Source organism: Gasterosteus aculeatus, chromosome 20 (assembly GCF_964276395.1).
Source record: "Gasterosteus aculeatus chromosome 20, fGasAcu3.hap1.1, whole genome shotgun sequence".
Lineage (NCBI taxonomy): Eukaryota > Metazoa > Chordata > Actinopteri > Perciformes > Gasterosteidae > Gasterosteus > Gasterosteus aculeatus.
The window spans coordinates 3,389,800-3,415,902 of NC_135707.1; the positions used below are offsets into that span (position 1 = coordinate 3,389,800).

Genomic DNA, 26,103 nt, shown 5'->3' on the forward strand with positions numbered 1-26,103 from the left:
TAAGAGCCCTGTGGACTTGTAACTGTAACTCAGTGAAACTGACTGTTTTCACTCTGATAAACATGTTATTTCACCATAAAACATTTGAAAAGGCTGTTTTTGTCAGAATCCGTCTTTTTCTACCTCGTCTCCGTCTCCATTTTTACAACGTGGTCAGAGGTAGAACGTCCAACTTCCGGGTTTGTCACGTGATGTCGTCGGCCACGAAAAGGCCACCGCTGGGAAAGAGACGTCTGTCACTCGGGATTCCACCATTTCGAGCAGGTAGATTAAAATGCTCCCGTATTCAAATAACAATAAACAAAAAGTGCACTGACAAGCCGATGCAGAGTCTTGTTCCTCGGGACGCTGGAGAACATCTACACTTTTAGTCAGTGGAAAGTCTGTTGCATCACGTAGAGCGGAATAGAGGTCTACTAGCTCACTCCCTGCAGAGCTCTGACCTCTTTAGCAGTCAGCTCTCTCCACCGTCACAGTCCGATCAAATGTGCTGCAGGGGAGAAAGAAACATGACATGAGAGGCCTCCCCTACTTCTTTCATGGTCATATTTTGATGTGCGTGTGTGTGTGTGTGTGTGTGTGTGTACATTTCACAGACGGGTTGCCCCATTCTTGCCTCCGGCAGGTGTGGCGGTTGAAGGTGAGCTCGAACCCTCAGGCGGCTCGTTTGTGTGCACGTCTCCGCGGTGCCTGAGTCAGCCGTCACACCCGAGGGCCCCCAGACGTGTTGTGCCTGCCTCCGAGGGCGTTTTACGTCACAGATGTGTGTGTGTGTGTGTGTGAGGTATAAAGTCATCTTTGACGTCACCTTTTCAAGGCCTCCTCGCCGGCTGCACCCCTGATCTCAGAGTTCACAAAAAGACGACACCTGACCGACGGACGAGGTCGACTCCCGACTCGAGGAGTCGCAACGCGCTGGAAATACGACTTCAAACGACAACATGTGCACACGCGCTGGTCTGAAGTAACCGAGGTGTGTGCAACAGAGCCCAGCGAGGCGGTTTGACCATCGTCTTCGTGTCTGAGGGGGGGCGGTTCTCGCCCACGTGGGGAGTGCATGCGCTTCACCGAGAGCCAAATGGCAGCGAAGGCCGCTGGATGTGAGAGACGGGGGGACGGCCCGTTTGACACCTGTCTGAAGAGACAAACGACACTTTTGGGGGGAGTTGTTGTGTGAGCACGACACAGTCGGACAACAATATTACTTAATAAGAGGTACTAATTTGTATTTTTAATGATTAATGGACTTAGCGTACTCCTGCTACACCTCTTCACTTGCTGTTTACAATTTACAACAATTGACCATTTCGCTCTCAAGAAGCTGCGTTTAAAGACACAACAGGCTTCCCGTTCACCATCCTGAAGAGTAAAATCTGCTTTTGGTGAAATGCATTTGCCTCCTGGGCTTTTTCTACGGCCTCTCAGACAGGAACACGCGTGTGTGCTGTATGAATACACCCGAGTAGAGTCGTGGGCAGTCATGGGCAGTCGGGCGAGCCGCGCTGAGTCAAAGCGGGAGTGACAACTCGGGCGAAAAAACCACCGAGACTCACCGAGCTTCGCAGAACGCACGGTGACGGCCCTGAAACGTGACGGACGGCGGAAGCACGCGAGGGAATAATGGAGGCCGGTCGGCTAAAAATAAAAGAAGAAAAAAGCTCGACCTTTGGGTGCATTTGCTCACGTAGGCTTTGTCTTTTTTTTTAGGGCGTGCTGTCACATTAAAGTGGAAATGTCAACAAAGGCCCCTACATTGAAAAGGAAACAGTGCTGTATGCGAGGAAACAAGGCGCAGGAGGGGAGGAAAAGTAGATGAGGAAACAAAGGGAAATAAAGGAGCTGAAGGGAAAGAGATTGTAATATTAATAACAGAGATGTGAACACATTTTCTCCTCCATCATAAAGGGTTTATTTATTCAGTATGTGACAGAGAGACAGGCAGTATATTACAAGGAGGCAAGGAAAGGAGACGTGTTTTGCCTCCTGAAGATGAAGGGCGCCTCCTGCTGGTCAGATTTAAATCGTGCTTTGGATCTTCTTCATTCAAAAGCCAAAAGAATCCGATTTATTTGTAGAAAAAAAAAGGAAAAACACCAAAGAAGTTTTTAGAAAAAGATATAAACCACAATTAACTCATTCTGCTTTTTGTGGCTCATAATAAGCTTTAAAAGACAAGAAGCAAAGAAAACAGTTGCAATTTCCTTTAAAATGCCTGATGAGTTGATGCTTGTTAGTAGCTTTAAACTAGATGGTTTAAACCATCTAGTTTAAAGCAACTAACAAGCATCATCATATTATTATTTGTACCAACGGTTATCATAACTAACCCTCTCGAGAATTCTTAATACATTCATTGTTTTTTTAGGACCATTTCTGTTCCTATAATTTGGGAAAATCAGCTCTGGAGTAAAGTGCCAAAAGGAAGAGGAAAGAAATAAAGAACTTTATTTACTCATTCACACCTTGTCACACCTTTAACTGCGTAGTCTTTTATTTGATTTGATTTTTTTAGCATTACAGGACAAAAAAGACAACGGATTAAAACACATTACAAGAAAAACAAACAAAAATCGTAGATTAAATAATATTTAAAGCCACGTTGTTTTGTGTCTCAAAATTAGGAATGTTAAAAGGTGACGCTCTGCACGGCCTCACAATCAGAAAATGTAAGTCAGTTATGTCACTATATCAGTGCTCCTGACATTATCTCACCACACACACATTCACATTTCACACATGTCATATAGCTGTGCAGCACATTGCATCTCCCTGATGTCTGAGGAGAGAAAAAGTCCTTCGTAAATATATTAAATTGTGCACTAGTTATATATCGCTCGTCCAAATCTGCCTGCCCTCTGCACAGGTTAAGTGGGATAATCCTCAACTAATCCGGTTATCACTGCCTTTAATCTCTTAATCCGTTTTTTACTAAACCATAGATTGGATCAAGTTTGCCGACAGGTATCGAGGCCTCTTTTCGTGGTTTAAAAGCACTTTTGGAAAGTAGACATCGCCACGAAACCCCGAGAAAGGGCAATATTACCTGTAGTCACCTGAGCCTTAATGATGTCATGTGGTGCGCTGCTGCACCTTAAGGTGAACAATAATAAAGTTATTATAGACGTCCCCTTTGTGAAGTAAAGTTATTTGATATTAGTATTGAAAACAGTATTTCGTATGTGTCCTCTGTGTGGTGGGAGTATGCGGGATGAAGTAAATGAAATGATGACAGTTCAGATGAAAGGGGACGTGGCCACGCCCTTTGTTTACAGGACATCCCGTGTTTGTCTAACCTCTTCCTCACATTGTCTGTGCGCTCCGGGCTCCTTCATCGCCAGCAGCTAGTTGCTCTTCGTCTTCAGCTCTGCCAGCTTGCTGGTGACAAAGTTCCACTTGAAGGACGCGTCCTCGCTCCCTCCTCCCAGGGAGACGTATTTGGAGAAGCTGTTGTTGCTGCTCCGTCCTCCTCCTCCTCCTCCTCCTCCTCCTTCACTCTCCTCATCCTGAGGGATCTGCCCCCCCTGGCTCTCCTCCCCTCCCGCCTGTGTCACCCCCTCCTCCCCCTGGCCCTCTGCGGCCTCGCTGGCTGCAGCAGCAGCAGCAGCAGCCTCCGCCTGCTTCTTGGCCGCCCAGTTGGCTGCAAAGCTATCCCAGAATGCCGTGCGCTTAGCGGGCCGGGGGGGCTCCTCCGGCTTCATCGCAAGTGGGCTGAGGATTTGGAACAAAGTTGTGAACGAAGTTGAAATGCACTTTCTTTTTGTTGAGTTAGAAACATCCAGAAGCCGGTTAGCTTATCTTAGCGCGGAGACAGAAAACTGGGTGAAACAGCTAGCCTAGCTTCGTTCAAAGTAGCACATTTTGAATTGAAAGCTCATTATTATGGTTTTAGTTAGATTTTGTTACAGTTTCGTCATTCAGCGCGTGGGTGAGCTGCTGATATTTGTCCAAATACTCTGTTTCACTCACTGGTCGGCGACCGGCGGGCTCTCAGTGTCCTCCAGAAGCTGGTGTTCGTCCTCCTTGGTGAAGAGAGATGATAGCCTGTTCCAGCTTTTAGTCCCGGCCCCCTGCATCTGGACACACAACCCACCAAACGCGTGGGGTCAAAGGTCAAAGCAGGTAAGCATTTAGGTGGTTCTGGAGGATCGGCCGAACAATGGTCTTCAGAAGCGGATGAGGGGAAGACTTTTTTTAAATGACTCTACTTGTAACAAATATGTACATTTAACAATCATAGTATTCATTGACTTACTTTCTTGGCCAGCTGGGACACAGCGTTCGGCCCCTCGTCCTCCTGCATGGGACTCACATCGTTCTGCACCTCTGTGACCTGCGCAAAGAGAACAAAAGACACAATGGACGTCCACACAGCCACGTCCTGATGTGCATACAGATGCACGGGATGTGTGCACCATCTGCTGCGGCGTGTGGATACTGCAACGCATCACAGGCACGCGAGGCGGAGGCGGCTTCCAGAGATCCCTGTGATACGCTTTGGTCGTCTCACATTTCACAAGTGAGGAATTGTGACTCGAATAGCCCTACAAATGGAAACTATCCGGACCCCCCCCCCCCCCCCCCCAACACACACACACCCTCCCCCCATGTGTGTCAGTCGGTGGAATGCCAACTAATCCGTGTGCCAGGATCCGGTTTCTGAGCCGTCCTGAGATGTGGGTCGACCGGACGTCGGGCGGAGACGCTGTGTTGTAACGTACACCAGAGCTAGTAGAAGAACAAGTGGACAGACGGCGAAGTACAAGTACAACAATGTAAATACTCCATTACAGGTGCAATTCCTGCGTTTAGAATGACTGTTGCTCGGCTGGTGGAGCTACTTTGAATCATTGTATGAATAGTTTTGTACATCCAGTGGTTCCCAAATGAAGGCGTGTAATTTAATTCTAGGAGGTCATGAGATGGTTTACTCAAATGTATTCGAGCCTTTTTAACGTGTAATGTTGATATTTTCCTGAATATTTCTGTAGAGGATCAACAACCCATGAGATTGGTGTGTTTTATAACGTTATCATTGTGAAATCCAAAGTAATATTGTATAGTGGGGGATGAAGTACCAAGAGAAGTAGAATGGAAACTACATAAAAAGGGAAATGTGATGCACTACTGATGACGCGCGTCAACGAGATGTTCTTCTTGATGTAAAATACAGGAACAAACTGCTTCAACGGGGCTGTGAATACTTCTGCTACTGGAAACAGAAACGTATCACATTCATTCACACCAACAACATAATCAAAATGGCCTTAAAGTTCCCTTTGCAGGGAAAACACAAGAGCTCATCCGACCCTGCGCTGAATAAATGATCAGACCTGGTGACCTTCTGACTTCTGCTCCGACAAGCGCAACGTTCTGATACTTCAACGCGCCCATTGGAATCCGCCCGACGGAGAAGGTCACAGGTTGCGTACCTCTTCCGGGGGGCCCTCCTCGTACTCCGGGTTGATGGTCTTCAGCACTTTGCTCTTGTAGACTTTCCACACCGGATTCATGCTCGCACAGGTCGCCGCTCAACCCTCAGGGGGTCGCGCTTATAGGGGGAAGACCTCTTCGCGGCTCTGTCTCTCCGCTCGCCGCCTCAGTTGGGCCCGACGTGGATCCGGTTCCCGACGCGCCGAAATGTTCTCAGAGGAGCCGGTTCAGCACCGAGGCCGGCGCTGGTCCATGGTGTTTCCTGCCGCCGCCGGTGACGTCTGGCTCGTCCAGCGAGCGGAGCTGGAAGCTGCTTTCGTCCCCTCAGGGTGTCTGAACAGGTAAAGCTGGGAAGCTGCGCTGCAAGCGCCCACGCAGGTGTAGACACACACACACACACACACACACACACACACGCACACACACTGAATTCAGCGTCACGCTTCAGAATCCCTGCCTTGGTTACCTGGAAACAGGTGTGGATTTCCTCCTGCATATTTCAGAGGGTCTCTTTCCCAGAGCCGGAGGTCCATTGTCAGCCCGTGTTGGGAGACGGGCTCCTGTGACTCTGACGCACACGCACAACGTGGAGAGCGTTGGCGTGTTCTCCATGATTCGCTTTGTTTTTTTGGGGTTCATGCTGCAGAAACTTGGCTTCCTTAACCAAGTTCAAGTTTTTTCCTCATACATTTTATTTTTATTTAATTCAGTTTCCATCACTGTTTGGTGTGAACTCGTCATAATGTGCATCAGCAAAAAAAAAGGTGTCCTTTTTTTCCGTAAACACGCACAAACTACTGATCTGTAATCCCCTCCACGTGCACACCTGCTGTGCATGGACACACACACACTCACACACTCACACACACACACACACACACTGTTACCAGCCACTTCCCTGCAAGCGGTCCTCCTCTGCGCTCATTGGTTGCTGCAGCGTATCAGTTGAACGCCAATCAGCTTCAGGATCACTGCGAAGGGTTTTTCTTTTTTGTCACCAGTCGCTTGGCAACCTGAGAGCGAGCTGACGGCGCCGCGGAGATAAAGAGAGATGTATAAACTTTTGATGACTGATTGAGTTTCACCGGACGCGCACAACAACACGGACAAGTGCAGAAATAAAACATGTCTCGACTATAAAAGCAGGAGTGCGGTACTTGCAACCCACTTATGTAAATCTAACCAAATCAGCGTGAAGGATAATCGTTATTGATCAGGATAATTGGATGAAACAGTTGACAGTTGGACTATAATGAAGCCGTGAGGTCCATAAGATGGACCTGAATTATGAATGCTCCTCTATAGACGTGCACGCAGACTGATGGATGTCTGTTATTTGAGGACCAGCCGGGTTTGTTTGCGGCTGCAGCAGCTCATGTTTCACAGCGGAAAAGAGTCACAGCGAGGCAGAGGGTTCTTATGGAGGAGAACAACAACCATACGATAATAATTCATTGGTTACAAGTCTACCTAATATGTATCCAGTGCGCAGATATGAGTTTGCTTATACTCATTTATATGTCACCTCTCACTTAAGGTCACAATCCTTTATTCATTGGAGAAAGTATTCAGATATTTCTTTTAAGTGGTAAAAAAAAAAGAACACAAAGTATAAAAACACATTGCAGAAAGGCCCCTTTTTATGCACATTTTGTATTATTATTACATTACATTAGAGTATTATTATAGTATTAGTAATATCAATGCATGTACTGTACGGAACATGTGATTTTGAATTACTTTACATAATGTTGGACAGTTAAATCTTTTACAAAGCACCTTTTTATTATGATTTATTTCATTGTTGAGTGTGTAAAATCTGAATGCGTAAAATATATAGAAATAATGGCCACATTACTTTCCTCTCTTCCTTCTTTCAAGTACCACTTGGATTCAATTTAACGGGAATTTATTTATCAATTACTGCCTACTTTTAATCTGGAAAACGGTCACAGGTAATTACCACAGATCACCACAAGGTGGCACAAGTTTAAAGATGATGTTATGTGGCAGATCCAAAATAGTATTGTTGATCTCTCACTGAATAAAAGCTCACAGAGTTTGACCCTCAGGGCCACCGTAGGTAATATAATACAGAAAAGAGTCATGAGACACTTTTTGGGATAAACAAACACAGGGGATATTAATTCATTTCAATATGAAGGTAAAAAGAAGAAACAATGCGATTTGGTGCTTCACGGCACGCTGAAAATATACTTTATAAAGGCCGGTGGTGAATTAATGTTGAATGTTATTACTTAGTCCAATTTTATTTAATGTTTCTTTTTCATTAGGAAGTGGTCCTTCTTTAATGCAGTGCTCTACATTCACGCTGTTCTGTGTTAAATAAAATGCAGCATGGATGTGTCGTTCCAGGAACTCCTCAGTGAATGTGGGTCAACACCTTTGTCTAAATCTGTGCATCGTCCCCACACCAGCAAACTATTTATGCCCCAAAATAATGAGAGCAGTGTGGGGCTGATTTAAAGACGACCATGGAGCGCTATCGTGTGTTGCTTACTGATGCACAGCTGAACAAACACATGCTTACCTCCCTCCATTAATATGAACCCAAATCCCTGTTGACATCTGTGGGGCCCGTAATGCACCTGATGCCCCTCCGTTCGGACCTCTAGGGGGCGACAGTGAAGCGCTCCGGGGCTCCGGCGATGTGCTTCGGATGTATGGAACAGAATGTACAGAACGCAGCGTGCAAACGAATGATATTCAAACACAAGCACAAGGGCCAAAGTGTCAACGTGACATGACAGCTACCCCCCCCCCCTCCCCCGAGGGGCTATCCCAAAACTACCATGTAGGCCTGGTTCATTTAACGTTAGATGCCGTGCTTACAGAGAAGTCATTATGAATCAATACAAGAAAGTTCCTTTATATGATTCAGATTCATTCATTCTTTATGGGAGTGAAGTACAAAAGAAAAAGCGACGTTTATCTCCAGGAAACACAGGTGGTTTAAACGTCCACCTGAGCACATTTCAGAGGAGTTCAGGAGCGACTCACGTTCACAGGCTGCACGTCCTTCATCTCGGCTTCACCCCCCTCTGCATTAATGTGTACACGCGTATGCGTTTCTCTGTCTCCTCGTGTACACAAATGCACACTTTGCCATGCAAAGCTTTGTTTGCAGCATAAACAGACGCGTGCTTCCTCTTGTGTTACGGGGCCCCTCGCGACGCACAATAAAACCTCCATTCACCTCAAGTCTCTATGTTTAACAGGTTTAACAGAAAGGACTCTCAAGGTCATGAGTCACGACTTTACCTACGCATGCAGCGTACACAATTAAGACCATGTCCAGGATGTGATATGCATCTTGTAAACAGGAAATATATATTTAGAATTAAGCCTTTATTCAGAATGGAGCGATGTTATTGTGCTTTTAGAAGCATTCTTTGGACATGCACACAGTACAATTGGAATATGCGTCTTTACAGAGCTTTCATGGCTCTCCGGTGTTTCCTCCCAATAAGCCCAGAGAGTTTCAGCAGATCAACTAGCCAATAGAGCGTTATGAAAGACTTCTTCTAGAATGTGTTCAGAGGAGTCGAAGAGGGAGGCCGTGTTTGCACGACGGACACACCCAAACTCAGACAAACACAACTCCTCACACACACATAGTGGAGACACCGGGGCCGAAATCGGATGATTAAATCAAACCTGTTGTGCTCATCGGAGGAATCGAGTTAGGTTTTTTTTTAAAAAATTGCTTCTGTTTCCAGCCTGATCTCCAAAACCTGTTCGTAAAAATGTATAGGAAAATCTTGAACGTACAAATTCGTAGTGATACATACTAAATAAATACGGACTGCAACTGATGACGTCACCCTGTTCAAAGTGAACGGGGACCTGCAGCCCGTAAACACACTTCGTGAAGTCTAACGTGTAAAATAAACGTGGTATGATTGCATTTTTAACGAGAAATCAATGTTAACTTGTAAGATTAGAATACTAACCCTAACCCCCTCAAAACATCCAACATGGCGGAGAGACGTTCACTCAAGAATCCGACATGGTCCGCCATGTTGTTCACTCCAGGGGCGTGGTTAACCCCCGCCAGTTCCTATGTATTGTTACGAATTTGTATGTTCAAGATTTTCGTACACGTTTTTACGAACAGGTTTTGGAGATCACGTTGCTGTTTCATGAGGATGTTGACTGCAGAATAATGGCAAAGCTAAGAACGCACCGTCCGCGAGGCCTGAGGGCGGAGTCAGTGTGTGCCGGCCTGCTGCTGCTGCCACGTGTTGAAACTCACTCGTCTGCGTTGAAATTCCAGTTTAATGTTGCATCGGTATACCGGTGCATCGGTGTTGCTGAGGTGGACTTAAAACTCCACCGCGGAGCCTCGTCGTCTTCCTGTTGCGATGCAAAAGCTCTCGGTTATGACTGTAAACGCCACGTAGTGGAGGACAGAGAGGCGATAGTCGTGCGGTTGCACTGGGTTCCTGCATCTGGCTGTGGCGGTTTTGGCGGCGTGGCGCAGCGGGTTTATTCTGGGGAGCAGAATCAGGGGTCACCGCGGCTTAAAAAGCAGACGGCGACATTTGCGTGTTTGTCAACCGAAGGACACTTTCGGCAGCTGTTTTCAAGGAAGTGCCCCCTTTAAATCCCAGCCCCCCCACCCCCCTTTTCTAAATCTGGATGTGGTTGTGTGCCGTTTCAGGATTTAACCTGTTCAAACCGGCCACGAAGGCGTCACAGGCAGGTTCTCGCTGCGCTGCCGCGGGTCGTTCCCGAGGCCCACCGCGTGCCGCACAGGAATGTGAAGTCCAAGATGAAGAAGAAAGGAGACTCTCTCTGCGACACGCGTCCTGCATCCACGTACGGGGGAAGTCGACCCGTGGAACCCGTTCAGCAACGCCTGACGCAGCGGCCTCGTGGCGCCGCCGCAGTGTGTGTGTGTGGGGGTCAGCTGCCGTGGAGGACCAGTGGTCTGCGCTTGGTTGAACTTCACACACACAGAAACGGGGGTGTAGAGAGAAGTCAACACAGCAGTCTATGGAAAGCAGCAAACAAAGGATTTGTTGTGAGAAAAGAAGCAGCTTCTCTTTCTTTTTTTGCATTTGTTGTGACCACACGCCGGCGTGCAAACACATCTATAAAAAAAACCAAAGATGCAGGTACCACAAACCGACACGCGGGCAAAACACAGCACGGGTGTGCGGCCTAAATCTTTGTTGCCCCCTCTCTCAGCGATGTGTGTGTAACTGCTGTGTGTGGACGTCCACATGGGGGGTGCGGCACCAGGACTTAAGTTTGCAACTCCACACTTGCATAAGATATAAGATCCTGTTTACAGGCGAGAAGTAGGTCACATGGCCTGAAGGCGTTCGCCAATGTCCTACAGTGGCACGTACCTGGAGTCACATAAAACTAAGTCGGCACAGGAACGAAGTTCCAACCAGCTCATCCGGAGTATTGCATTCATGTGGAGAATGAGGAAAAAAGTCCATGTGTATTTATCTATAGCTGTTTATATATATATATTTGATTTTTTTATTCCTATATTCCCTTTTCTTAATTTCTTTTGTGTATCCCTTGTTAATGAATAATGTGTTACTACCGGTTCAAAACCGGTTAAAACATTAAGGATTAAAGATGGAGACCCAAACACATGATATCAGATGATTTTAACTATTTAATTCATAAAATATTACATTTTGTCAATGAATTTTGATTCAATTTGATTTGTTGCGGTCGGGACGCAACAAACCTTTTCACTTGGGTTCCGTATGAAGAAGTATCTTATTTACCGGATTTTAATTCAACGAGGCCTCATTAAAAAACAGGTTTTAGAACAAACAGCAGCCTGCGTTGTCACGTGTTAAGCTTTTTATACTTGTCATCCTGTGTTTTCATATTCAGAAACAACTCAAGATGACTGGAGCTTTTAAACATATCCCATCTCCCCTCAGTCATTGTGTGTGGAGGCAGAGCAGTGCGGAGGGGGGGGGGGGGGGATTTCTGACCAATAGGTGGCAGCAGCAGTGAGAGTTTCCACGCGTGTCACAGCTCTGAGGGTTCCACCTCGCGGCAGATCATCCCAGCAGAAGCCTTCTGCCTCTTTCACCGCGTCCTGCCGTCTCCGCTGGAAGGAGTTGATGGCGGAACTTCAGTAGAGCGGGAGAACGATGGCGTCACGCAGTACAGTCGCCCCAGGCTTTTGTTGTTGTTTACCACAATCTCCGTCATGTGATGCCGTTAAATGTCGCTGTACGTCAGCGCTGAAGTTTACGAGTGTAAACGTGTCATCGCCTGGCCTGTGCAGCCGAGCTGACGCCCGCTGCTCATCTCGAAAACAAATAACGCCTGAAACGACCTGGAATGAGACCACGACCCCTTAAGCGTCAGTGTGGACGGGCTCCAGGACCCCCCCCCCCCCACCCTGGACAGGATAAGGTGCGAACACGCATAGTTTGCCATTAAATAAAGGACAAATCAAGTTGTTCTTGTCCCTTTTATCCCCATCAGGCTAAAGGCGTCACTCCTTCACTCACGAAACACGCAGAGCTACTTGGCGCACGTTGGCCAGAGGTTGTTTTGTGCGATGAAGCGCTTTCATTTGATGATTTACAAAAACTGACACCGCTTGCTGGAACAAACCAGTGGGCAGATCGTGGGAATAAACAGCGATGTGATGGTATAAGATCAAAAGATAATACCAACACAAATTATTAATCACAGATTATTGAAGAATAGTTTGTCGGGAATATCAAAGTAAAAGAGGATGAAACCTGTTTTCAGGTGATTCACTTTGTGTCGTTACAGCAAAGAATCGTATTGAGTACTCGAGACGACGTGTTTTAGCAACCCAATCAGAGTCATTGCTTCCACCCCAATGGGGGCATTTATTGACGTTTTATATCATAGAACAAATACTCAAAATCTCTGTAGTGATATTGAAACGCGGTGTTTATATCAGCAGCATTAATCTATAAAACGGTTGACCTTTAGAAGTGCGGATGTGGACTCGTTTGAGGTTTCAGGACTGGATCCTGCAGCACTCTCTGGACCTGCAGGATCCAGTCGCTGTACAAACTCCCCACCGGCACCGACAGGAAGTCAGCGGCTCGCCGTCCTCTGATGCCGCGGCTCAGCCGACAATGGGCCCGTGAAACAACATTCCCAGGCTGAACCGGTTTGAAAAAAAAAAAAGGGACCCGTGAATGCCGGAAATACTCTGGACAGTTTTGACCAAAGCTGGAGGTTAACGTTTTAATGGAATCGCATGTGTCAACTACTTTGACTTTGCGTTAACCAGACAGAACCAGTTGAAACCGGCCCGATTCCACAGCAGACTTCAACGATAAGACCATGAGGTTATTTTGTTTTGGTCTAGCAGGCCTCTACTTCCCATTTTTGATGCAAAGCGGAACGAGGAAGTCCGCCAGTTGAGACACTCAGCATTTGTTGTGAATACACAAGAGCCCGATTTCATCGGGTTTTTGTGACACTGCGGTTGCGTGACGGTGCCGACGTTTGAGGTTTACGGACTCGTGCCGTCCTCCTCCAGTCATTTCAGCTTGAGCTCTGTGTGGCGCCGACACGCGCAAATGATTTCCTCCACGTGGTTCCTGCTGAAGAAAGAACACATGGTAGTTGCACGTTGAATGCCATTTAAAAAAAAAATTCATCCAGAATCCTGGAAGGAAGAAGCACAACATCTATGAGGTTTGTCTGATGTGTTCAGGTGAGCACTTTCCATTTATATCCATCAATTAGCGGCAGTCATAACGCAACGAAGAACCACATTAGAGCCCACGGGGGGAAAACAGAGAGATAAGCCGCTTTTCACTAAATCCTAATGAAAAGGAAGCCGTAGGGAGAAAGAGGGGAGTGGGGTGAGATTAGGAGCGCGAACACGGCGTCCTACATCGCTGACCCGGCACATGAAAGTGACGACACACTGGAGTCGAGAATGAAGTCGTAAATATTTGAATGATCGAAACACAGATTTGTAGTTATTATAAAGCGCGTCTGTCCTTGGAGTGCTGCTGCAGAGGGGAGGGGGGGGGGGGGGGGGGGGGGTGTTGTCGGGGGATCTGAGAGTGTTTTGTGCAGTCGTCCCGTCTGACGTGCAACGAAAATAGCAGCCCCCCCCCCCCCCCCCCCACGCACATAAAACGTTGATCTGCAGGAAACGAGGGGGAATGTGTCCAAACACTCGTGCGACAATCTGACATTGGTCAGCAGACAGAAGGTGAAGAAATAGCCCACAATTGTTTTCTTTTTTGTGTTAACATCCAAGTGCCACATCTATAACCCCCCCCCCCCCCCCCCCCCCCCCAGGAAAGACCCTCTGTTGTGCACCGCTCTCTCCTGTAGGTCCCAAACCAAGAAGCATTTGAAGGCCTTGAGGTGCAAATGGTTCAGTAGTGCTTTATACTGGGTCTCGTCAGATGGACGTAATCAAAAAGGTCACTGTGACCAAATTCATATTACTTTTCAGCAGGCGGCTTATCTCAAGACAATTTATTAAAAAAAATATATGCGTCAATGTCTTTATTAAACAAAAAGCAGCAATGAATTAAAAAATGCAAAGCGGTTTGGAAGAAACCTTTTAGGAGACTCATGCAAGGAGGTGCACAGTAGTTTGAGAAAAGCTAAAGTGCTGTTGTGCTTCAAATAGAGTTGGCAATTCTTGCTCAGTATAGAGCTTAAGGATATGTCCTCAAATCGATCTGCTAAGCTACACGTTAGCCCAAAGCCATGAAGATTCATCAAGCACACACACAAGTTGAACATATTTCCCATGATTGCTTGTCAGGGATGAGATGAAAATTAAAGCGATAGTTGTCTGAGAAACACCCTCACAGATCTTCTCTGCACCTGCAGCTCATGCAGAATTCCACCATCATTATTCTCTACGAGCAGCATTGAAAAGGCCTTCTAACATCTACCACCTCAGCTACAGAACCTCCACCATTACAGTCAGTGCAGCTTTTTGCCCCTTTGTCACAGTTGGTTAAATATCAAAAGTAAGAAAACAGGGGGAATGGCGCCCCCCGCCCCGAATAGCGATCCTCCACCTCCTCCCCGTCCCTTTGTCTCCGTGGCTCAGAACAAGGGCCGAATTTGGTGACGCATCAGCGGCTGGCCAATGGGCGCCCTTCGTTAAGGGTTGCGTCCTTAGCCTAGCATCGCACACGACAAAGCAAGATTTTTGCCCGGTGATGTAGGGCGGTGGGGGGGGGAGGGGCTTGCTGGGTGGGCAGAGGGGCACGTGGCGCCCTACGGAGCTCTCAGCCTGTCACGAAGCATCACATCAGCCTGTGAACAGACATGCGCACTTTCTAGTGCCCCCTCCCCTGGCGGAGCAAAGGGAGGACGTGCAGAGGAGCCATCACCCATCTGCCCCCAACGCGCTGCAAGTGGACGATTAGAACAGGAATGTTTCATAAAGAAAATCGGAAAAAGCACGCAATGGAGAACATGAGGGTCTCCTTAGAACAGGAGTGTTCTCCTAACCCCCCCCACATATGTACATTTGGGCTTGCGTGTGCACACTGGCACGCTACACGAGGCGTTCGTGCCAGACCGCATCCTGTTGCGTGCAGAAGACGGCAGAGATCAGCCGCCTCGAGCACCGACAGAGGAACCGCTCAGACAGGTTTTCATCATCGAGGTCACGAAAACCAGCCACTGCGCATCGCATTCAAAATGTTCACAGCTTTATTAAATCTTTCACAGAGTAATACATTCATCCATCATTTAAAAACAAGATTGTCGCTCGATTAAAAGTCTGCACAAACATGCAATGTTCAGTTAAAGTTAAAAGGTCTGCATGTAGAATGAGATCGCAGGAAGGTTTCTCAATCAGTGTGCTTTAAGAAAACAGGTAGTCATTCATCTCAACGGGACTTTGATTTACGGTAGTGTGAGATCAAAAAAAACAATCAAACATAAAAAGAGGAGTTGCTTAAAGTCCCTTTGAGGAGCCAATGTAGCACTCAAAGAAAATGTTTCTGCACTATTGCACATCTACTCAAATGAACCTGACACCACACAGAAACATTTTACAAGTATTTCTACACATTGACGGTTTTTGAATTAAGCTCTGGATCTGTACGGTTCTCTAATGAAGAACAAAAAAAAGAAAGTGTGTTGTGCTAACTTATTAGCCCCCTTCCGCCTTGTTGTGAGCCGGCCATCACTTCATTGCAAGGTACATCTCAACTGCAGTCAGCCCATCGCTTAAAACAAAGGCATTACTGTGCTTTTATTTGACGCCCTTTGAAGAACTGGCAAAATGAGCGTCCCCTTTTTCGTCGCTCAGGACAGTATTGACGGCATCTTGCAGGCATGTACCTTTGTAAGAGACTAATGGTCAGACCCAGGTGCCAGTCGGCTGGTTGTGATCGCCCACCCAAACCAGTCCACAACCCCCCCCTTCTCCCGCCTCCTTCTACCCCCATCGGCTCGCCCGTCTTCTCCGCGAGCGGGCTGGGCGAGTGTCCTCAGGGCGCGGGCTGCGCGCGGACGTCCTCCGTCATCTGCTTGGCGCTGTAGTAGGACAAACTCAGGCCCATGATGGCCAGCATCATGGCCAGCTGGTTGACGGCGCGGTCCCGCGGCTGCGTCTGCACCTCCCCGGCGACTTGCCTCTGCAGAGACGGCAAGACAAGAAAAATAAATAAAAGGGACGGGGGGGGGGGTCAAAGGTCGGCCAACGCAGGCCAATCGCTGGTCAAACCTGCAGACGGGAACGAGAATTACCCAAAAAGCTTTCATCCCGGGAGACCAAACGTCTGCAGCTTTAGCTCCGGAGCCCAAACGCCGGCGGCAGGAGACGTTATTAAAAACGCTTTATTAAAAAAAGGGGGGGGGGGGGGGGGGGACTTGAGCCAAAGGGGAACACGATGTGCGAAGAACTAAAAGCTCGGCTCCTGCTGCCCCAGATGACCGTCATCACGACCACATTGACTCAAAAAGTTGGGTCAGAAATCTTTAGATGTTGGACACCTTTGCAGACGTTTATCAAACCCGTAATCTTTATTTTATTAAAGCGATGCGTTTGCTCAGTTAGACGTTATGTGGCCTTTATTGTTGATGGGGGGGGACACACACACAGAACCAGTCTGAACCACGTTAAAATCTTCGTCTACTCGGTTGTAGATGATAAATACGTTCTGTCCCGCCGTGGTGTCAAGTGGCGTGAAAAGAGGAAGTCACTTCTCTCCGCTGCGTCGGGCTTTTGAGTCGACGTAAAGTCGTACGAGGCGACAGCCTTTGTGTCCAAATTAGTGTAAAATAAGAGAACAAAGACCTTACAGTGGACGAGACACATGGAGCGCCGTTACGGATGAGTGGATGATGATGATGATGATGATGACGGCTCTATGGAGGATGATTAGTGTCACCCTGGATTACGCCGGTGGTGAACGCGGCTTGTGGGTCACAGAACGGCACCGAGCCCCGTTTTCACGTCACATTAGAGTGAAAAGTAGACCCCTACACCTACCTGGAGGAGACGGAAGTATCCGGGTGTCAGTCGGCCCAGTCGGATGATCATTGTCGGTTGGTGTGAGGCGGGGGCCAAACGGAGCGAAGAGCTTTCAAGACCTGCCGAGAAAACAGACGTCGCTTAGCGACTTCGCGGAATTTAAGATAGAAAAAACAAAAAAGAGTCATTATTTCGAGTATTTAAAAAAAAAATAATAAGCCATCTGATCACTAAAGGGGGGGATGGGGGGGGGGCATCTCTCGCCTGCAGGGAACCACACGACCATGTGCTGATCGATACGAGTAGAGAAACCGAACAAGTGCTCACAAGACCATTTCCTCCCAAAACGCCCCCGTTATCAAACAGTCACGTTTGCCCCAAAGCAACACAGCCTCTATTCATGCTGCGCCACGCAGCCACGCAGCGGAAGGGACAACCGTCCTGGTTCAAACGGGGACGAGTCTAAACCGCTGAGGAAAAATGCGCCTCCAACGATTTGCTGGACACCAGACGGGGCCACCGAAGGACACACCGAGGGACGGACGTCCATCCAGATGTGGTGCGAAAGAACAAAAAGTACCCAGCAGGGAGAAGACAATTAATAGTGGGGCGGGTTGGGGGGGGGCAGTCCTGTCTGAAGCAGATTGAGGACTTTGTAGAGACAAACCCAAACAGATGCTCGCTTCATAAAGAGGGGAAGTCCCATTCAGAGGAAACGGACAACGTTTGTGTTCGAGGTTTCAGGAAGGAAGAAGATCAGGTAAAAAACATGTGAACCATTAAAGGAAAAAGAAAAAAAAAAAAAAAGAAAGAAGGCCAAGCTGGTCTAACGAGAGACACGAGATCCAAGCTTTCAAAGTTACTCCTGGTGGGAAAAGTCGCCCCTTATTTCGTGAATTCGGGATTCCTCACCTTCCAGGGGCCGATGTGATCGGCGGAAGAAAGGTAACGGGGGGGGGAGGAGAGGATGGCGGGCCGAAAAAAACCGACCAGCGGGACCTTCCACTTCCCGACCACGCTGGAAACCCCGACCAATGCCACAGAGAGACAAAGCGTGAGCTACCGAGAGCTTCTGCGCCTTTTATACGGCTCCGCTCTCACCCAACCCGACCCGTGGGCTCGCCTTCAGCACACGCCCACTTTCAAAAACACATACGCTGTCCACATGCATTACTCTCAGTGGGTTGCTCTCCCCAAAACACACCCTCCTCCTCCTCCTTCCAAAAACAGGAAAAAGCCCTTTGTGAAGATTCATATACGATTGCCCCATCGAGTCCATGCAAAAACAGGAATCATGCCCACAGAGCGATGCTGCGTGACAGCGGCTTCCACCAAGCAGGCTGCATGGCAGAGAGCAGCGTTACGCAACCGGCCTGATGCGTCCATTTAATCCCAGCTGGAGCAGGAATCAGATGCCTCAGACCTCAGGACCGTCCGCCGGGAACCTGAGCAGCATCCACATTACAGCGACGGAGGAGAACAAGCTTCTTTTATCGGTTTTTGTTGTGCCGTTTGTTTCCTACAGTGGCCATCAGTGTTATATAAAGTAATTCACCATGAATCTTTGATACAAGCTTCAACAGCACGCAGGTTTGAGTTCACAGTTGGGACTAAGCTGCACGCGCTTTGTTTTTATAGCGACTGACAATCGTGTCGCACAAAAGAGTCACCGGGACATCTGGGCTTTGTCAAGTTTGGTCACACCTTCAACTAAAATCATTGGCATCTGATCGACGAGAAAGGGATCGCAGCAGACGGCGCTGAGAGGTTTGAAGCACGCGAGCACGTTGGGCCAGATACACCCAACTCCTGGGAGGTGCAATGTGGGAGATTGTGGCGCCAGTGTTTTCGGAGCCCCACTCGAGACTCAAAGCAGAGATAACTTGGACCGCGTTGTCCTTCCCAGCAGCTGTTTCTTGCTGATGCGTCAGCGTTTAGCGGTGGCTCACCGAGGCTGCAGGAGTGCTGCTGAGTCATTCGGGAAATATTCAGGTGTATCTGCGTACCTGCTATAAAAGCAAGAGGGCGTTTCCCCCACATGTGGAAAACTTTTAACCACGTTTCAACACATCAGCTGCAGACACAGAGATGGCAATTCTTCTTTCATAGACAAAACTGAAGCATGTAAAAATAAGATGCAAATGTATTTCCACCGGCTCTCTCCGAATTGAGATTAATAGAAAACCTGCAAGGATGTCAATCAGCCTGCAACAGGCCCATACACATTTACTGGGTACATGGTGTACCGAACCCCAAACAGCCAATTAAAAATCAGTATTGCTTTCCTCCTCCTCCTGGTTCCGCCTTGCTGTCGTCACCTTACGGTCTCTCTCCTGCCGACCCTCCTGCAGCAGGGGATCTCCTGCCAGTCAGCGAGGAGGGAAGACCGATGCAGCAGCTGCTGCAACAACAACAACAACAAAAATATCCTGCTGTGTTTAGGATTACATCATCCTCCTCATCGTCGTCATCGGACTGTCTGATGAGGCAATCATGTGGGCATCCGCCACATCAATAACACGCAACGACGGTTTCTCCACACTACGTGCGCACTCGCGTGGGATGCAAGAAGAACTGACAAATTACTTTTTTCAGTTTAAGTATTCAAAATCCATCATCCTTTAAAATATATTTTAACACTACGATGAGGGCAGCAGTGCACGGCTGGGTTCACATCCTGGTGGTTTGCGTTTACTATGAACAGAAAAGTGCAGGTGCCAAAGTAAGACTACATTCTCAAATAAAAGGGAGGAATGTTTGACCCCGTTGCACCGTGGTATAGTTTGATCACTGGCATAACACACAACTCTCTTCTTCTGTGTTGCAGCAAGGAGCCGACCATGAGCTTTGTTGTGCTAACGTTAGCACGCGCTGACAACAGCATAGGACTGAAAAGTTTGGGCTTTTGAACTTTGGCTCCGCAGCAATCTACACATCATGTATTGTGCACACACAAAACTGTCAAGGTCCAGAACAAATACACAAGGGGTTACAGCGCTGGTCACTACAAAACAGAATATGGCCCAAAAAACTACTAATTAAGGCAACTGATTATTATGGAAATCTGACCCTTAATCGTTTAGTCTAAAGAAGATGTCTGTCGAGAGTGAGTAGAGACGCTAATTTTACTTTGGTCGACCAATCATTTACGCTCAACTAAAATCAATTAAAAAGAAAACTTTTAGGACAAACTTACTCAATGTGTCCACGACAATGAAACCCTAGACGTGGTCTCCATCTTGGGCCCCCCGCTGTGAAGATGGCTGCCAACATGGCTGACACAAAGTAAAAGTCGAACTTGGGAGAGTAGCACATGAGAATGAAGCTTTGCCACTTTGAATGAGCCCGACCTGAAGCTTGTGAATTAGCATGAAGCTAAACTGAGGACCAGTTGGAAGCGCGCCCCCCCACTGAGCTGACACAGAAGTGTAAATCCAGTCATCCAAAGGGAAAGTGACCCTACAGACTAACCTGCCAAATACAAGTAAACACACGGGGTGTGCATGCTGGCAAGGATTCATTAAAAGTTAAAAATAAATACACTGTAAAAAAATGTTTTACCAGTCACTCCCAATTAATTAAATTATGAAATTGATGGATAGAAAATATTTAACATGCAGCTCTTCGTTGTAGGCGTTTTTTGCAAAAAAAAGTTTTTTTTAAAGAGTTTATTTCATAAAACAATGCAAAAAAAAAAGTTTTAAATGAGGGAACAACGCCAACGAACGAGCCAAATCAACACTTCGGCGGCCCACAGCGCCACGCAGAGACAATGTGTCACTTTCCTTCTTCTCCTCTACGTTTTCTCTCCATATTCTACACAAGTTCTCGGTTGACAACAGCGCGCTTACCTGCAGCACCGCCGGGGCTCGGGACGCTTCCGTAGGGGGGGGGGGGGGGGGGGGGGGTCGCCAGGACTTTCTTTGTGTGAAAAGTACAACATGTACGCGATGTACAGAGTTTATAGGAGACCGGGACATGTTCTACGTGGAGGGGGGGGTTGGGAGGGGGTGTGGCGCCCAGGTCCCTTCGGCACACACCACGCATGCTGGCGTACATGTGAATCACATGGACCCCCGCGGCTGCGAGGAATGGACTCGTCCACGTTTACTGCTCTCATGTCGGGGACTCGCTGGCGCGTTTGGTCCACGGGAGGTGTTCGTTTTTCACATCGTGAAATGCCGACACGTAGACTCCGCGCACGTGTCATGGGTGCACTGTGGAAAAATGGCTGAAAAGCATTTTTTAGTTTATTAATTACATTTGTATAATGTATGTATGCATAACAGATTATGGTTGGTTGGTCGATGAAAGAAAATTAATTTATCGTTAAAGTAATATAATATTAAGGTCAATTTTGTAGATTTTGTGGGGCTTTGATACCATCACATTTTGGCACAGCCAATTTCTATTTATCTCAATTTCCAGCCAATAAGTCCTGAAAGTGATCACAACCTTCAAAATAAACCCCAAAAGTTCTGTCATTTTAAAAACAGAGTTTGATAAAAGTAGATCCCACCACATCCTGACAAATCTACTAAAAAAAAGCTAGCTGATGACTACGAGGACACAAAACAAGAAGAAAAAATGACCCGCATGAGGAACATGACGGCCAGCTGAGTTAAAGAGTGTTAACTTGTTTTATCCCAAAGTCTTCCTCAGCAGATGGATGAGATGCTCAAAATGTTCTTTTCTTTTTGAAGGACCTCTTTATTTAAGATGTTTAATAAATGGATAAATCTACATCTGCGTTTCCATGACAACGTTCCAGCTGCATGAGACAGGGAAGCTGGTGTGGTTTGATCAAAATGTTCATGACAGTGTGTGGAAGTTTTGATGGTATCGGGGAGCTTTCTCTTTGAAACAGTTTCCAAAGTTGGAAAATGATATGGAAGAAAAAGCACGGAATACGACCATTACAAATGACTATTATTAAACCCATGTTTGATAAGACCTTGACTGGTAGCAGCTTTAGAGACATCTTCACAAAGCAATCTCACTTTATCCGTATCTGGATGTGTAAAACCATAGAAGCAGCAGTGGATGACACGAACAGTCCGGTTAAAGGGTTTACAAACAAATGGAGTCGTGTTTGACCCACTTTGGCAGCGCGGGAAGTTGAGAGAGAGAGAAGAGGAGCATCTCCTGCGGCTGCAGCGATGCTGCGCTCTACTGGAGCTCCGGAGGAAACACAGCGACACTCATCACTCAATCATTCACAGCGGGATCTGATCAGCCATCTGTTACGCACATTACAAGATTAAATGAATAGCTACCAAACAGCACAGAAAGCAACAATAATTTTAGTCATTCTAGACACTAAATTCAGTTGGAAGCTTAATAACCAACTGTTCATGTTTATACTTGTGCCAAAGGACATTTATCGGGAATGCATGAAGCAGGTTATTTTTTATCTGGTTGTGGGATTTATAATATCCAATGAATTCAGGTTAATTCAAGTTGACTAGTTTCCTAAATCAAGTAGACATTTTGATAAAAGAAACGTAGAAAGGTAAAAACATAAATGAGCATTTTATAAAATTTAGTTAGCCTCATCAATGTTTACCAGACTATTGAAACTAATTCCTGGAGGGGGGTTGGCACGGTAAATGTACACCAATAGGAACCAAACTACTTCCTTTTCTTCTCAATATTTTCATCCTGCAACAACTTAATGCCCTGAAAACATTTGACAATTTTTATTCAAGAACATTTAGATCAACAATTAAAGTCAGAAAAGCATCAGTCGAAGAGAAACATAACTTAACAGGACTTTTCATCAGATGACCAGGTTCACGTCATACATGTTTTGGGGATGTTTCAATCGTTTTGACCTAATAACAGTTTTTTTTGTGGTATTTTTTACTGACTGGAACTTTTTTCAACATACAGTGTTTCAAAACATTTGGTAAGCAATTTCTACAAGGATAGAAGGCAAAATTCCTATTTTACCTCAAATTTTAACAATAGGCTTTAGCTGCCTTATAATGTTTAAAATTGGATTTAAATTCCAACTTGGTGGAAAATATCCATTACTCAGCAGTTTAAAAAAAACAACAAAAACAAACAGGATTAGACAAACTAAAAATGCCACGTCTACCAGATATGGACGGTAATCATTTTTATGGGTATAAAATGGATATGAATGTGACAACAAACTTTTGTTACAAGTGCAAGCCCAAAACAAACATATAAATGACATTTGTAATATAAAACTTGGTAAAAAATACTAATTTAAAACTGTACAATCACCAAGTACACAGACTGAGCACATCAACTGTTATTCATTTGGCTTCCGCGGCATCGGCCTTTGGCTCCTGGGGACAGAAGATATGAAATATATATTTCTTAAGCAATAATATACGCTCACTATGGGCTTCATCAGGCTATAATCTATTCCAGATCATCCAGTTTAATAAATGCCATGCTGGCATTAAGTTAGATACGGACATATAAATAAAAATGGGGGAACCAATGTACGGATAGACAATTTGTCCAAAAATGTGATTTCTAAAACAGTTTGAAAAGTATTAAATGTATTCTAATCTATTGGTGGATTTTAACTTTCCAGGGTGCAGACACCCAGTTAATTCACGCTTCATCAGTTTATTATTCAAGCGCTTGCGCACCATCACCCTCATAAACATATGAAAGGATATTATGGGGCTATGGCGAACTACTGGAGATATTTATACTTTTCTAGCCTCAAGTTTATACTTATAACAGATGTATGTCATTTGCGCACATTTTTTTTGAAGGCACAAATAGACTATTTTTCCCACTAGAAAAATAGATGTGAAAGATCTTTATCATTTAAAATAAAACCAACCTCAGCCTTGGCGCCGCCATTTTCAGTTAGTTTGGTCTTCTTTGCTTTCAGCGCCTTCTACAAATGACAAGAAAAGAGATTTACACATGTGACGTACGGCAGAGATGTTCGGTTGATATCAGCGAGGCATCAGTGTCATACTTTTACAGCAGGCTTTTTCTTGGCTTCCACTGCTTTAGGAGGGTTCTGCAAAAGGAAAATAAACATTTAATTTAGTTAAAAACGGTGGATTGAAAGAGCATCTCCTTTGAAACAAACTTCTAGGTGAAGAACAAGAATAGTTTTAACAAGTTATTATGAGGTTACGAGGCGCTTACCACAGCAGCCAGCCGCTTGGAAAATCGTCTCTCCTATTGACATAGAGGGAGAAGAACTTTAGCACTGATCACAGAAGGAACTCATTTGCCGGAAAACCAAACTAAAGAGACTATTCACAGCCGCGCAGTGGCCACCAAATGGCTTGTATTAGCAAATAACTAAATAAGATTACAATCAAGGAAACGTTTAACCACAGACCTCAAGTTATCAATGTGAAGATTATTATTATTATAAAACTCTGGCAATATGAGTGCATCAATATTTTATGAATAACATCACCAAGTTATTTATGGCATTCATACAAACCTCAGGGAGGACAGCTGCCTGCAAGACAAAGAATATATATAATTAAAAAAACAATGTTTAAACTCCACCATTATCATCCATGACAACTCAGATGCGATCTAATACTAAAGTCCCAGATTTCTGCCGATATAATCCGAAGAGAATTTTAGGTGACAAAAGAAGTTCCCGCGCATATTTGAATTCAAATCGGGGCGTCCTGTCAGAGGAGCCGCGCGTTGGCGCCCTGACAGCTTCCTTTGTTTTGTCTGCCCGCGCGCAGACAGACAGCTGTTGGGAAACCGATCAGATCGATCGCTTACTGCTCTGCTAACATACGTGCACCAAAACAAGAGCACGGCTAGCAAACAGATTTTAAGGTTGCATTAAAAAAAAAGAAAGAAAAAAAAGTACACATTTCAGATAGATGCCATTAAAAAAAAAAAAAAAGTCAAATATTTAATTTAAATGAACCCCAGGTGCCGTTACAAGGTGGGAGACTGAGATTCGCAGAATACATTTATGAATAATTGAGAAATTATTTTCTCACATCGATGCATTCGGTGGTTGATGGGCACGTGTGACTAGTCGCGTTGATGCGAGCCGACCTCGGTGCACGGAGGGCCCGCGCGGACCGAGTTCAACCCGGCGGACGAAAACACGCAAGAAAAACGTTTAAAACAACCAAAAAGTCCGACTCACCTTACCCCCTCCTGCCCCACCCCCCAACTCAAAACAGCGAAAAATAAATAAATAAAAATGTGACCTCCCCTCCCCCAACTCCTTCCTGAAATGTGCGAGGTGCGTTAATAACTTATCGCGGCGGCTGCACAACAAACCGCCGTTTTACGCGGCAGCGACGCCTCCATGTTTGACCCGGCGGCCGAACGTCGTAACGTTAAAACATTTTTTACGCGGTTGTCGGGGACCGCCATGGCTGCTCGGTGGGGACGATGACGTTCCTCTGATGCAGATAAATCTAACGCTGCCTAACGGCCGACTGGAAGTTAAACACGAACCCGGTGCACCAGTTTTAGATTAAAATAATAATGAAAAAAAAAACATCTTACCTTCGCTTTGCCCATGTTGTTGGTAGGAAGTGAACAGAGAGCTCACGAGATAGAATAGGTTTGTTTTTTTGTTTTTTTACCCGGAGCGATAACACACAACAACCAACGAGTAGCTGCGTAAAATGGCGAATGTATAATGCAAACCAATGTTTTTTGTAGTTTATACGCTGAAATATAAGAACGAAACCGGTTCGAACCGGTTTTGTGTTTCGCTGTCTGTCATTGGCCGCGAGTGCATCACGTGCGTTCAGGCACCGCCCATCTGCTTAAAGAGGCAGGAAGCGGCCCGGGAAGTACCGGCCGGGGACGCGAGGGGGCGCTGCGCGGAAGGTTTCTCACCGAGGGAGTGAAACGCACTGCAGAGACAACAAGTAGGGCCGGTTCACCCTGTACTTCAGCTCCACCTCACAACGTGATGCGAGGCACGGCTGTTGTATGAGCTCCACCTCGGCAACTGTCAAATGCATCATAACTGTTTATCCATTGGTAATAATATCCCAATAATTCCAATATCATCAACAAAACAACCAACATTGGAAAAACAGAGCTATATGCTACTTTAACTGATGATACTTAAAGTACATTTAGTTCCTATTGAATCTTCTGCTTTTACTTGAAGTACAGTACTTTTATACTGTGCAATTGATACTTAAGCGTTAAAACCTTCTTAACCGATTCCATTGAATTGACATCAGTAGTATTGAGTGACA

General features: G+C 46.1%; 2 protein-coding genes and 1 long non-coding RNA gene across 3 annotated transcripts; all 3 read right to left on the reverse strand.

Annotated features, from left to right (window-relative positions):
* Positions 1-2,479: 2,479 nt before the first annotated feature.
* LOC120811196 (uncharacterized protein C1orf232) lies at positions 2,480-5,689 on the reverse strand. Its single transcript, XM_040166424.2, has 4 exons — positions 5,430-5,689; positions 4,253-4,330; positions 3,967-4,073; positions 2,480-3,708 (listed from the first exon to the last, which is right to left on the reverse strand). The coding sequence occupies exons 1-4, from the start codon at positions 5,508-5,510 to the stop codon at positions 3,342-3,344; spliced, it is 633 nt and encodes a 210-aa protein (XP_040022358.2). The 5' UTR covers positions 5,511-5,689; the 3' UTR covers positions 2,480-3,341.
* Positions 5,690-15,105: 9,416 nt separating this feature from the next.
* LOC120809964 (uncharacterized) lies at positions 15,106-22,578 on the reverse strand. Its single transcript, XM_078094523.1, has 3 exons — positions 20,746-22,578; positions 16,913-17,013; positions 15,106-16,055 (listed from the first exon to the last, which is right to left on the reverse strand). Exons 1-3 carry the CDS (start codon positions 20,951-20,953, stop codon positions 15,909-15,911), a joined length of 456 nt encoding a protein of 151 aa, XP_077950649.1. The 5' UTR covers positions 20,954-22,578; the 3' UTR covers positions 15,106-15,908.
* On the reverse strand, positions 22,579-25,866 carry LOC120809967 (uncharacterized). The gene is made up of 6 exons (XR_005710175.2): positions 25,394-25,866; positions 24,348-24,365; positions 24,041-24,073; positions 23,865-23,909; positions 23,724-23,780; positions 22,579-23,211 (listed from the first exon to the last, which is right to left on the reverse strand). It is a non-coding gene; the product is annotated as an uncharacterized LOC120809967 (long non-coding RNA).
* Between the last annotated feature and the right edge of the window lie 237 nt (positions 25,867-26,103).